General features: G+C 40.3%; 2 protein-coding genes across 2 annotated transcripts; one reads left to right on the top strand and one right to left on the bottom strand.

Annotated features, from left to right (window-relative positions):
* The first annotated feature begins 408 nt into the window (after positions 1–408).
* LOC117464103 (N-acyl-aromatic-L-amino acid amidohydrolase (carboxylate-forming) B-like) lies at positions 409–4,496 on the top strand. Its single transcript, XM_034106647.2, has 7 exons — positions 409–482; positions 676–938; positions 1,018–1,213; positions 1,318–1,411; positions 1,487–1,594; positions 1,672–1,784; positions 4,209–4,496. The coding sequence occupies exons 2-7, from the start codon at positions 676–678 to the stop codon at positions 4,452–4,454; spliced, it is 1,020 nt and encodes a 339-aa protein (XP_033962538.1). The 5' UTR covers positions 409–482; the 3' UTR covers positions 4,455–4,496.
* Positions 4,497–4,521: 25 nt separating this feature from the next.
* LOC117464102 (claudin domain-containing protein 1-like) lies at positions 4,522–10,999 on the bottom strand. The gene is made up of 4 exons (XM_034106646.2): positions 10,213–10,999; positions 8,812–8,919; positions 7,189–7,326; positions 4,522–6,661 (listed from the first exon to the last, which is right to left on the bottom strand). Exons 1-4 carry the CDS (start codon positions 10,496–10,498, stop codon positions 6,441–6,443), a joined length of 753 nt encoding a protein of 250 aa, XP_033962537.1. The 5' UTR covers positions 10,499–10,999; the 3' UTR covers positions 4,522–6,440.
* Between the last annotated feature and the right edge of the window lie 3,670 nt (positions 11,000–14,669).

The following is a 14,669-nucleotide window of genomic DNA, read 5'->3' as shown; positions in this document are numbered from 1 at the left end:
TTTTATTTTTGAAAGGCAGACTGGAACCTACCATCCTATACATGAGGCAGAGTTAAATGGGGAGCCGGGGAGGGGTTTCACAGCTGTTGGGACCAAAGGAAGCAACCGTTGCACCGCATCACACTCAGGACACACCCTATAGGACACAGTGTAGTGCAGTGCAGTGCAGTGGTGGTAGAGAGACGGTGAGAGTTTCCATAACAGGCAGCCTGTACAGGGGAGAGAGATGAGAATGCTGAATCAGTGAAACTGCATGAAAGCTTGGGAGAGGTGGGAAGAGGGTAAACAGCAGGGGGAGAGGGGTGGTTTGGGTAAGATGTACAGTACGGTGCAGCGTCATTCATTTCCTCTCTTATTGGTGATTGTGGAGCTGACCTCAAGTTAAGAGATTTTAAAGAGACTATTAATCTCAGTGCTGCTTTTAGAGTACATTTCTAGGGCTGAGAGCAGGAACTGCATCTGTACAGTTTCCAGCAAGCGAGGTAAGGTTCCACAAATCAATATCTCTGCTTTGTGTTAAAGTTGTCTACAATGTACCCAGTGACATTAACGCTGGATGTGCCTCCCGCTGAGTGAAACCAGGTTACATGTATTGGCTTTTCACATGGTGTATAAACGGAGAAATCACAATTTGTGCATGTGCCGCCAGTACTGTATCTCTAATGTGTCACTCAGATGGAGGTGGACGAGCTGGAGTGTTTGCCAAGGTTGCCCCGGGTTGCTGTGTGCGGCGGTACCCATGGCAACGAGCTGTCCGGGGTGTACTTAGTGAGAGAGCTGCTGAAGATGGAGAAGAAAGTGACGAAGGAGGAGGAGGAGGAGGAGGAGGATGAGCGTGTGTCGGTGGTGATGGTGCTGTCCAACCCGAGGGCCATGTTGCAGTGCCGCAGATACGTCGACACCGACCTCAACCGCTGCTTCACCCGCGCCACCCTCAAGTAAAGTGATGGGTGGGGGTGTTGATGCTCCAACAGTTGTGGTGATGAGGCGAGATCTGATTGTTTCTCTGTCTCCCAGCGGTCCAGTGTCAGACGTTGCACCCTACGAGATTACCAGAGCCCTAGAACTGAACCGCATGCTGGGTCCCAAAGGGAGTCCTGCGGCGGTGGATCTTGTTTGCGACCTCCACAACACCACCGCCAACATGGGCCTGTGCCTCATTGCATACTCCGACTGCGACTGGATCTGCCTGCACATATTCAAACACCTGCAGGCAAGCAGCTCCTACACACTCAAATACAAACAACTAAAACTAAAAGATAGAACCAAGAACTGAGATTTGTTTTCGACTGACAAGTGAAATATGTCATCTTTTAGAGGGAGATGCCAGATGTACCAATTAGGTTCATCCATTTCGATGTCTCCAGTAAAGAGTCCTATTCCCTCGATTCAGTGGGAAAACATGGCTTTGGTAAGTGTATCATTTTTCCAATATCAATAGTTTGAATGCTGGATCATTTTCTCATCTTGAATCCATTTTCTGCAGCCATGGAGATCGGCCCCCAGCCCCACGGGGTTGTGAGGTCAAACGTTTATACGGCGATGAGAGTTGGCGTACAGAACATGCTAGATTGGGTCCGCTTCTTCAACTCAGGTGAAGTCTTGAAAACATTGACATTTTTTAAGCCCCTTTTGGTTTTGTTCTAAACTCCCAAATGTGTTTCTTTTCAGGTACTATATTTGAAGGAGGATTTGTGGAGGTGTTTTCCATGGTTAAACACATCGACTACCCAAGAGACAGGGAAACGCGCACCATCACGGCAGCCATTCATCCTCAACTCCAGGTATGGACTTATTTTGAGCTTGAAGCATCAATAAAAGCAGTTGCTCTTTGTCCGATTTAAGTATAGCCTAATCTTGTATAACCAAATCTTGTATAACCAAGTAGACCAGGGAGTGGATACAATAACAAAAGATTACAAAAAAAAAACAATTAGCCTAACACTTAAATACAGGACAGTTAATGTATGACTAGCACAGAAGAAAGGCCTTTTGTCCTGAGCTGGATAATGAATTGTGTTTGTGGGTAAGGTGGCCTTGGCATTTCATTTCATTTCAAACCTTTATTTATACAGATAAATCCCATTGAGATCATTGATCTCTTTTCCAAGGGAGACCTGCTCAAGTAGTTCCCCATGAAACATAAAAACATAAATAGAACAATAAAAGGACATCATCCAGCATCATTTACATAATTATCCACATAAATAGGTACCAATAGCTTCCGATTGACTAGCATCCAACCGAGCTTTAAAAACATTTAGTGGCACCAGATTGTTCAGTTTCCATTTAATTTGCAGACTATTCCAAGACAGAGGAGCTGCGCATCTAAAAGCTGTCTTCCCTAAGACAGTCCTAGCAGTTGGCACATTTAATAAAACCACAGCAGTCGATCTCAGGCAGTAGCCACTTACAATTCTCCGAGAGATCAGGGAGCAGATATAAGATGGAAGTTTCCCTAGCATGGCTTTGTATATAAAAATGTACCAGTGACTGAGCCTCCGTACAGTTGTATGAAATATGAAGCCAAGTACAGGACTATTGTTTCCGACAGGGTGTAGTCCTTCCTGTAAAATGGCTTCATACAAAAGAGCAATCATGAAACCGCATGATGCTCGAAACATACCAGTGCAAATCTACTTACATTAGCAGCTGGCAATTGGATTGTGTTAGTTATTTTTTACAAAAGCTAATATTTACTCAAAGCTGATGATTCCCAGACATCATTGTTAAATAATATTATAGTTGATTATAAAAGCATGACTCAAGCACGTTGCCAGTAAGCATAATAGTTTTTAAGCAGGAACTCAACTGGGGAAGTTTGTAGGATGGCTCATCAAATATTTTTCTTTTCACAGCAACACCTTGTTATAATTTGAATTGTTAAATAGTTTATAGTTATGATTTGCCGACGTAACCTCGAAAGTCTCTTAGCCAGCGCACATCAGGCACAAGTAATATTTACTGAGTTAAAAAAATATGTATTTCAGGAAAAACCTCATCACTGGTTCACAATGATATACACTGTTGCCCATAAAGTAAGAATAGAATACGTTTTTACCTCTTCTCCTGAAATGAATGTGACAAAGTGATTTATTCTTGATATATGGTCTCAAAACTTTATTGATCAATCTCTTCCAAACATATCACAGTGAAAATGAAACAGGAATACAAAGAGGAATGTGTCTGAAAACTAAATGATTCCAACTTTATGGGAAACAGTGCACCCATTAATTAAAATGTAACCCTTTTGTCAAACCTTTAAATGTCAAACTGATGGTACAACGTATTATTGAAAGTGAGGATATTGAATACAACATTACAACAACTGCCAATCATTCCTATATAAAGACGGCTGATCCATGTTTGTATGTGAAAATGTATGTGATTTATCTTCAAATAGAAACAGAAACTGACAGTATGAATAAGATGTGAGGATGGAAAAAGTCGCGTCTGTGAAAGGTCGATCACATTTTCTCTGATCGTCTAAAAAAAACTATAGAAAATAGTATTTGGTGGATTAAGATACAAGTATAATAGTGCCTGATAAAAATGCTTTGTCGTCATCTGTGACTGGCATGAATAAAAGCCTTTCTGTTGTCAGGTGTTTGGCAGATTCCCAGTGAGTCAGTGAGGTGTGTCACTAGTACTACACATAATTTCATTTTTGTAATTAGGTCACACAACCAGGGAGGGCATTACTAACAAACAGAGAACCCTGATTGTGTTTTCAAATCGTTCCGACAATCTGGCGTCATGGAAGGAATGATCTTTGGGTCCAACGTCTTTGGGTATTATAAGCGTCTTTGGGTATTATAAAAGCGCTATATAAATCCAATTTATTATTATTATTATTATGTTGACAGAATATGGAGTCTGTCCAACTTTTTAAGAAAACATTTTTTGTTTTCAATTCACTTCAGAAGATATGTCTGAAAAAATAAAATTAAAAACCTACTTATTGTCTGCTGGCTATATTTAGTCTACAGTTATCCTACAAAATCCTCTTCTTCAAAGTCCTTTTAATCATATATCCTTTCTTTCCTCTGCGTCAAGAACTTCATTATCCAGCTTGCTTGGACCTATAGCTTTAACACATTGTTTACAGCTTTAAATCCTCACAAAGTGGTGCATATTGCCCTGGAAATGTTTCATCTCCCAGGTTTTGCTCATTAGCTATCACCCTAATTTGCTTTTCCTCCCCACAGGACCGAGACTTCTGCCTGCTCCACCCTGGAGACCCACTGTTCCAGACTTTCTCAGGAGAAACTCTGCCGTATAAAGGCAAAGAACCTCTTTACCCTTTCTTCATCAATGAATGTGCTTATTACGAGAAGGGCATCGCTCTCTCCCTGGCGAGAAAAAGGCGCGTGATGATTCCTTCTATCCGGGTGCAAACAGAGCAGGAGCAGGAATCGTATGTACAGGAATTCACTTCAGAGGAAGAGGAATGAGGATGGACTTTTTAAATCAAGCGCCATGATGAGAATGATGTGACATAAACAATCTTTTACAAAATCTTTTATTGAAACGTTGCTTGGAACACGCATGTGAACACTCGTTTACACTCACACATGATATTTAAGTGAACAGTTATTAACCGTTTGAGCTCAAAAACTGGTGAGAGGACAACACATTCACTTTTCACAAAAGCACAGTCATACATGGACAATTACTGATATATTAATGCTGGATTCAGGGATAGAACAATATCTTCAATTAAAAGGCTGAAAATGCAAAATACAATCTGGTTTATCACAATATCCATCATACCACACACAGTGCATCATTTCACAGACTTTTCTGAAAGCGTGAAGCTTGTGGTAACTTATATATCTGCAAACATTTAGCATAGTTTTCCAGGTAATATATTTTTCTAAACTTGTTTTATTTGTAGGACGCTTCAAAAAATAGAAATGCACTACTTACAACTACAGCAACTTTCAGGATATGTTCAAGAATAATTTAAGTGCAAAGGAATACTTTAGATTATCACAATATGGCCTTTAAGTACATTCATAATGCCTAACAGGGGACTAACTGGTTCCCTTAAATCCTGTTGAATTGAAATGGTAGTAACAAATTAGAAATAGAAGGAACAAATAGAATTGAAATAAATAATAACAAATACAGCTGAATTCACAAGGGAAATCAATATATATGAGCATGTAAAAGCAACAAAACAAACAGTTAATAGTTGGAAACCACTACTATGTTCAAAACCATACACCTTTTAGATTTTTTTCTACAAAAAACTACAAAATCAGTCAAAAAATGATTTAAAAAAACACAGCAAAGAAAACAATTCATTGGGGTAACAAATTATAAACACAAACACAGTCTGAATTGCCATTAATAAATAAATGTCACTTAAAAAAAGGGATTTATTTATTTTCGTATATTTCGAAGCATATATACATAATAGTCATAGCCTCTCTTACTGTACTCTTCATAGATGCCAACTATGTTTTGAAGCAGGAAAAGTAAGAAACTGATTGCACAACCGCAGAATAGTCATAATAACATATCGTATGGATGAGTGTCTTGCTGCAGTCCCAGAGGAACCAGTTCAGAGTGGGAGCAGTACACCTGCTGTACAACAAAAGGGAACGTCCAACCACAACCTCCTGACTCTGGGTGTGACCAGAGATGTAAAGACTTGAAAGTCACATCCAGAACAGTGTGTCCCAAATCCCCAACACAAACCTAATATACTATACATGATGTACTATTGTATGTCATATTCTTTATAGTATCAATTACATCTGAGACCATCCTGCTAAAGAGTTGTGTTTTAAAATGCTCAACCCTTGTTTTTGTTGGATTAAATCTCCAAAACTCATTTTAAATAGCTGATGTTGCAATTCCAGTAGGATCTGGTCTAATATACGCTTAATAATGTAATAAATATGTGATGTATTTGGAACAATGGGACACAGCAACATCCCTTTAATCTAACTTGACAGGGCAAGAAACTAGCTGTGAACATTAGCAAATATGTAATGTGCATGCGTCGGTCAAATAATTACAAAGGGTGAGTTGAATCTGTTTCAGTCATACTTTTATCGCTTGATTATTAACATAAATCTGGCTAATTTGAGGATTTGTTTCCTGTTGTGTTCATCTTATTTTTAAGTGATGGAGCTGCGTACTCAATATCAACAATTTATTGGTGGAATTAATTTCCCATTTCCAATTGAAGCAAATATATGTAACTCTTTCTGGTTGACCTTTTTCAAACTAATTCCCATAGAGTGATCAAATCTTTTAATGCAGCAGATAGGGGAATTTCTATAAATGACATGCACTCTAATCCCACAGAGGTCAACATGTACAGATTAACCCACATCCTTTTCCCGTGAGATCGATATAAAATGCATCTTGGTGACAGAGAGGGGTATGAATTTCAACTTTGCAGAGGGACTGAGATGAATGTCAGTCTATGCCACCCGGTAGGCGGTCATGCGGTAGTAATTCTGACTGTGGCTACGTGCCGCCCACAATAGCAACGCAGCGGCCATCATGTGGAGCGGTGAGGAAATGAGAGCCAAGTAGAGGGACCAGCCCAAGGAGCCATCAACCTTATCAGGCAGCATCGAAACCCTGTGGAGCAGGTCCATCCCCGCCAGGTAGCAGCACACCGTGGCTAAAGTGCAGAGCCCTGCAGGGCACAAAATGTGTTGTTTTTAATGTCGTCTTTTTGCAATAAAATTAAAACAGTGAGCTGAAGAACACAACAATTCTCTGTATAGCTGATAATCAAAGCATCTGCCACTATCACAACGTAATCATTCCTATTTAAAGCATCCTGACATTTACAATCATATCCTCATAGTCAAGCTATCATGGCTGTAAACGCTTATTTCCGTTTACTCTATACCTTAAAAAACCTTCAGGAATATAAAATGATTGCTTTTGTTTTGTTTTACTGTATGTTACTGGTTAGTTAGACTCAAACCAAATCAGTTTTGAGCCAATCTTTTTTCGGAAGAGACTAGGATTCGAACTGGGGCCTCTGACTCCTCGAAACCAAAATATTGGACATCAGTTCAATCTCAAATTACAGTCACATAATAGCAACTCTCAAATTACAGATGTAGTTCCGCACACATTAACCAATTGGGTGATTAATACGGTAAAATCTAGCATTTACTAATGAGTGGTTTGGTATCTTTGAATGGGTATTACCAGCCAGCAGGTGAAGTACTCCTATGCCAAGGATGGGGGTGAGGCTTCGGCAGAGGCAGGCACAGAACCCAGTCAGGCCCGCCAACACCACCAGACCCAAGGACACCAGTGGCAGCAGAAACTGGCATCTCCACAAATCTACACATAGACACAAACATATATGAGTCATAATTCACTCAGCTTCTAGAAAAAACAGCCCTGATTGGAGACACTGTATTATTAAACATGCCCAATAGCCACGTTCACACCGCAGGACTTTCCCTGGTACTTTAGTTCCGTTAGTACCAATAATGTCGCGTTCACACCGCCGGGACTACTCAGTGCCGGGAACTCTTTTGGAACTCTTTTGGTACTTTTTAGTCCCTGCTAGCGAGGTGGTACGAACCTGGTGACAAAAGAGTGCCAATTTCTATTCTATTTCTATTGGCTGGGCGAATTGCAAACCACGCCCCGTTAGACTCTGAATTTGTTTTGTTAGGCAGCCATTTTTTTCCTCGCTACAAAACCACATCCACACCTGAGCGAGTAGTTTTTTTGTACTTTAAAGCAGTTATGACCACACGTACTACAACACCGGAGCGGTGGAATGATGAGGAAGTGTCGGCGCTTCTGGCAATTTACTCCAAGGACGGGATGCAGCATCTTCTACAGAAAGCAGTTCCCAACTCCAAATGTTTTGAGCGATGTTCGCTACTTGAGCTGGGAATCGTGCACAGTGCACACGGATGCCGGGTAAAAATACTGACACCTAACTTGCACTAAGGCGTGTCTGCTGCTATATATATTGCCACTGTTATATTGTTTTGAAACTACTTACACTTTATTTTACATTTCACACTGTTATTTAACTTCAATTTACATGCATACGACACACCTGGAACAGCATGATGCCGTTATTGTTATGTCTTGACTGTGCAATAAAACAAACAAACTGGCGAAGCTTTATTTATTGTGTCCCACCCCAAATTTGCAGAATAGAAGAATGTGAGAGCAGACAGGTGGTTGAATTTATCAGAAACACAAGTCTTACACACACAAACACAAGTAATTTATCATGTCATTTGTTTTAGATAAATAAGGGAAAAACACCAAACAAGGGTTGATGTCCTTTTCCAAAATCAGCCTGAGGGGGTGATATATAATAAATACATAAAGATAAAGTCCATTGTTATAATGGGGTATTTTATTTGTAAATTACCCTTATGAACTCCATCATGTCTGAGGTCGGAAAGTAAACAAACGCCTCATACAGCGGATGGGCTTTATACCCCCTCCCCCCGTGTAGTTCTTCTTCTCTCGTTTTTTTGTTGTACTCGCCGTGAAGTGGTTTTGCGGCCTGCCAGTAAACCCAGAGAAGAAGAAGACGAAGTGACGTCAGCGTAATCGTGCCTCAGGGAAAGTACTGCGGTGTGAATGCGATTGGCACTAGCCCCCTGGCGGATTTAGTGCCGTGGTACTTTAGTGCCGGTACTTTAGTGCCGGCACTAAAGTACCGCAAGTCCTGCGGTGTGAAAGCGGGTATTGGGTCCGAATAAACGCACTACTCGAGAATGAATGTGATTCTAGTTTTTACAGCTTCAGGCGACCTATCCATTTAGATGAACATGCTAAGACTGAACTCACAGGTGCGCAGCATGTCCTCTCCACTGTTGTGGTTGCCTGGTTCTTTATACTTGGGAGTGAACTGCTGAGGTAGGCTGAAGCTTCGACACTCCAGCATCATCTTGGCATCTGAAAGAGGTTTTGACGCAAACAGCAAGAATGTAAAGTCATAAAGTCATAAACATTCAGATCTGACAGCATCTGGATGGATTACAACATACACAGAGATTTTTTACCGAAACTCCAAGTATACTCAAATCACATACGAGATGTGGGAGGCCTGTATTGAGAATATCTGTGGTAATTAGATCAATGCAAGACATTATTTCATACAATTTGAGGGTCATACACAGAGTTCACTTTCATTCTTCTACACAACATCTTCGCCTTTATTATTAAATGTTTCAAATATAAGGAACCATTGCCTAATCCATCTTGCTATATGATAAATTATGATCAGTGGCGGTTCTGGTCAAATTTAAGTCAATGACTTAGATTCAATTTTAGTTGAGTTACCATTTTTGTTACTTTTGCCCAGGATACAGAACATTGAAAGGTGTTTGGGGTTATAAATTCCTCATTTATAAAGCCAAAATGTGTTTTTATTGTATTTCTTAATGTTTCTTGGTATTGTATTAGTCACAAACTTGTTTCAGTAACTTAGTTTAAAGTTATTAAATTACATTACTGAAAGAAACCCCATCCCGGTTAACTTTGGCCCAGGTAACAGCCCAGTTTTAGCTGGAACACTTACATAAAATAAATACATTGCATTATCATAGGTGCATCTTTTTGGAGGGAAGCCACAGAGAAGTCCAAGCTGGATGTTACAGGGGCACTGGCCCCTGTTGCCCCCCCCTTAGAACCGCCCATGACTATGATTATTCAGGGATTCTTTCTTTTTCACTGGCTTTCAAAAAGGAATTTAATCCAGTTTGATTTACAGTTTGTGACAGTGGAACCAGGAAGTGTGAAGACTTCTTCCATTCAACATTGTTAGCTAGAAAGCTTCTGAGGTCCCGACTTTAGTAACGTTGTTAAGGGAGCAAGGGAACATTTGAAAATTGGGAAGATTTTGTCAAATAGATGAGGACATATTTCATTAATTGAGCAACTTTAATTAAGTAACTTCTTTATGTTTTGTTCTTCATAAAAAGAGAATCCCTAATAGAAATAAACTCCCCAAAACCTTCAAAGATTTCTCAAAGACAGACAATTTGTATTTTGTCTAAATGTGACACAAGGTGATGGTAGGCTACACAACGTTACTTGTTCCAAATGTGATACAGCTCCGACCTGTTTGGGAATGAGTGGCATACCTGAAACAAGGTGAGGCTTCAAGTCAAAGAGCATCTTTGTTTGTGAAACTTCACAGAGATACTGTCTAGGACGACTCATCTGACTTGAGAGATAAGGACATACCTTGCTCCTTGTTCCAGTGAGCAGAGACGATCACACACCGCCACCAGAGGCCCACAGTCCCGTTGAGGCGGAACAAGGTGTCGCTGTAGGTTTTCTCGTCAAACTCCCCATCCATGAACTCCTCATACAGGGAGCGTAGATCGGACACGTTAGCCTCTCCGCGCACCGTGGGGCTGCTGTACTGGTACCAGTGCTTTGTCCCGATGGCCACTGACAGATACACGGTGGCCAGTATGCTCAGCACACAGGCGATGACCAGAGCCGTTGCGTAGCGGTTGTCAACCATTGTTCACCGAGGCGCAGACACGTCAAAAGGGGGATTAAGTTCCCGTGGTCAAGCCGTCGCGCATCAATGTAGCCAATGCAAACACTCTGATCCAAATCACTGTGGCATTGCAAAACACAGGCCACTGTATGTTAACGACAGCCCTTTATTTTATCGAGTGATACTCATATCCAATGCTTTCCTATAAATAATGGTCAGCGTCAGTAGCCTTGAATGTGCCATATGTTCCCTTGTCCCACTTCCACAGATGGTGGGTGGCCCGACGCTGCGACAGATATCAGCAGCTAGCCCGCAATAACAACCCCTTAGTCCTCATCAAAGAAAGTCAAAAAGGGCCTGTATTATAAGATTTCCTATGCAGGATCAGTCAAAATATTCAAATTACATGGGTCAAATTACAGGGTGATGCCGGGTTCACCTAGGATGATATGAGTTGTAAACACTAATCCATGCGTTTTCCTCTTCCGGTTCGGCTGATCAGCAGATATAAAAATAACCATCTCTCTCTCAGGACGCTGCTGTGCATCGACGATACAGAGAGAGCAGTGAAACACAAGACCGTTTGATCAGTAATAACTAAGAAGAGCAACACTATTAGAATATAATATTGACTGAATGCTCAAAATGAATAGCCTAGTTGATGTCGACCTCAGTTGTTATAAAATCTGCTCACCACAGGGCAGCAAGAAGAGATTATTTTTCGGTCGACTAATGGAATGATATATCAAATAAAAAATAAAATATTCTGTCACACAATCTGTGACATGACACCTTTGCCACGTGGGATATGAGTTTCTATTTTTCCCATGTTTTTTTCTTCTAAAGGCTGTATTGTCAGTGAAAGGAACAGTTGCATTGGACAGTTAACACAGACTTTGAGATGTAGTACTCACAGAGGTAGGAAGTAACTACGTATATTTACTCAAGCACTGTACTTATGTACAATTTTGAGATACTTGTATTTTACTTGACTATTTCCATTGTATGCTACTTTGTGCTTTTACTCCACTTCAGTGGTGAATAGTATACTATTTATCCACTACATTTATTTAATACCTAGTTACTTTGCAGATTTGGATTAATGATCTGAAATATAATCAACACTTAAATCAGACTTTAGTTACACCTGGAGTAAATTCACAAGCTACCCTGCAGTATACAAACTCATTAAAACGGCATCTTTACCAGCTTTGATAACACTTAATGCATCAATAATTATAATCAAAACATATCATATACATGAAAGGGGCCGATCTGCACAATGAGTACTTTTACTTTTGTTACTTTAAGTATATTTTGATGCTAATACTTTTGTTCTTGTACTTGAGTAACAATTTATTTGAATGCAGTAGGACTGATATGTATTGCCCCTATGATAAAAGAAGTGGCTAGTTCGGTTGCATTCTTTGTGAATTTAATAACGGAACATGTTGTCCTTCCTAATAAGATTTCGGTAAACATTAGTATTACTGTGGCCTCAAGTCTTACAACAAAGATTATTACAACATACAAACTATAAATATAAAACTGTTATTTTATGATTAACTTTCATAAAAAAGACTGAGATTGTCTGATACACTTTCCAAAATTGCAAAACATCACACAAGAGACCGTTTTGTTTCTTTAAATATTTTGTATTCTGATCATTGTAAAGTTTGTGACAGCAATTGTACAAAGACATCTCAAAGAATACATCCACGCATGATAACATAAAAACACTCTCTATAAATAAAAACAAATGACAGTTGTAGTGGAAATTTGTATTGATATCCTTATATGCTTAAACCAAATGCTTCTCATAAATGTCATGTGCTGTTTTCTTCTTCTTCTTCTTCTCTACTTTGGGTTTATTCTCAAGCCCTTCAAGGCCACAGCTGGGAGACTCACACAGTCACACCGCCACTCACTGCTCTGAGAACCGTTATGCTATCTACCCCTCAAGGCCAGGTGTCTAATAACAATATGTGACTGTGTGAACACAGATTTCTCCCGTTCCCACTCATTTCCTATATAACCTTTGCTTTTTCATTGTACTACGCACACTCTGGCAGACTATCCTATACTCTGTCAGACCTGTGTCTATATTATTATTGTATCATGTATTTGAAGCTTCAAATAAATAACCCAAAAGACAGCTCTGCTCGATTCACCATGTATTTGTTTTGATCACTTTGACTTGTACTCTCCAGCCGTGTTGGGTCCTAGATTTCCATAACACAGTGCATTATTTTTACATATATTTCTGGTATAACATGATAAGCTAGAAACGGTTGTGTGGTAATCGGAAGAACAGCAGTTAATTCCTCTGCTCCTACGACCCACATGTCCTTTGGCAAGATACTGAACACCAAGGCACAGCCATCTGGTGTGTGTGTGTGTGTGTGTGTGTGTGTGTGTGTGTGTGTGTGTGTGTGTGTGTGTGTGTGTGTGTGTGTGTGTGTGGGGGGGGGGGGGGGGGGGGGGGGGGAATGAGCATGACAGTCATTCATATGAGTGTGGGACTTTGTGTAGCAGCCATCAGTGTATGGTCGTGTTTGTGAATGGATACATTTTGGCATATATTGTATCAAAAGTGCCATATAGTGGCCATAGTGTTACGATGTATCACTTTATGGATGTTTTAATGGACTAGGTGCTTAAAGTTTAATCCTTAATACGACAAAAATAAATATTCCACTGTCCAAAGTTAATTCTAAAAGCAAGTTCATCAGAAGCTGTGGAAGACTTCCACTCAAAAAATCTGGGATTTTTAACAACAAAAAGAAATCCTTTTTCATACCAGCATTGGCAGTCATGTTGTGATTACTGTGTAAAAACATCCCTAATGCTATTGCTGGTTTAACAGTAGCCATGAAAGCAGTAATAGGCAGGGTGCGGTGACAAGACTGATCTTGTGTCTTACTCCACTGGAAGCTGTGCAGTGACGCGTCCTAAAACCCGGAAGTAAGCTGTGCTCGGTTACCCTCGACAAAAAAGCAATGGTATTTCTCCATAGGATTTTGGAAAATAGCTCGAAATAAGGTCAGTGGAAAACGAACCTGTTAGATAAATGCACGTTGTGTTCAGTCGGATAATATTTAAATGTCTACCCTACTTTTATAATTTTGTGAAGTAGGGTAGATTTTGAGTATTTACTTTAATTCTCTTTTAAATTGACAAACATCATATGTGTAATTCGTTGCACAATTCAAACGGGATCAAAAGATAATCTTTCTCTCTCCATTGACTTCAATACATACTTTTTCCGAAATAAGGTCCCATGGAGGTCCCCCGGAAGGGGAGGGACTTCACCACTTTATTGGGAAGAGATGTGCCCTTTCTCATTTCATCAAATCCCCCTCCTTGACTCCCCGGTCCTCCGGTAGTGACCCGGAAATGAATTTCAGCGCGCCATGTTGAAGGACATCTCATTTCTCTAAATGCACTTCGAGGACCGAGGATCGAGCATCGAGGAGGCTCTCTGGAGGAGCTATAACCGAGGATACACTGATGGGTCCTCCACGGTCCTCCACGGCTCCTCCGCGGATGCATTTCCGGGAACAGAGATGTTTCAAAAGCCTCATCCCAATACTCCTCCTCGACTCTTCTCATCCCCTCCTCCGGGACTTGACCCGGAAATCGATCAAGACACACAATTTTGAAGGACGTCCCAATAGCTGAAATGCACACGGAGGAGTCGAGGAGGGGTGAGGGAGGAGGGGTGCGGGAGGAGACGAAAGGGAGGACACACACGAGCAGACTACGCGGAAGTGTTTTCACTACTCGCATATAAAAGCCCGCCCCCACCTTCACAGCTGGTCGATTTCGACAGAGGAAAACCGACAACTGGAAGATGAGTGGAAAAGCGTCACATGTATAAGTGCTCACAGCTCCGTGCGAATTATTATGTGCAATTCATTTCTAAAAGGCTTTCACATTACTATAATTATATTTTTATTTAAATGTAGAAAACTGCAGGTCCGCTGCAACTCTTGACTACTTTTAAATCCAGACTAAAGACTTTTCTTTTTGCCGCTGCTTTTAATTGAACTATTCACTTCTTAAACTGCACTGTAACTTTTACCCATGTATTTTTTCTTTTAATGTTTATTTTATTATCTTTTCTTTTTAATGACTGATTTTAAATGCCATTTTCTTAATGTCTTTCGTTTTTTGTAAAGCACTTTGAATT

The sequence above is a fragment of the Pseudochaenichthys georgianus genome, chromosome 18 (assembly GCF_902827115.2).
Source record: "Pseudochaenichthys georgianus chromosome 18, fPseGeo1.2, whole genome shotgun sequence".
NCBI classification, from domain to species: Eukaryota; Metazoa; Chordata; class Actinopteri; order Perciformes; family Channichthyidae; genus Pseudochaenichthys; species Pseudochaenichthys georgianus.
Note: the sequence above shows the minus strand (reverse complement) of the source record. Positions and strands in the feature narration are given on the sequence as shown.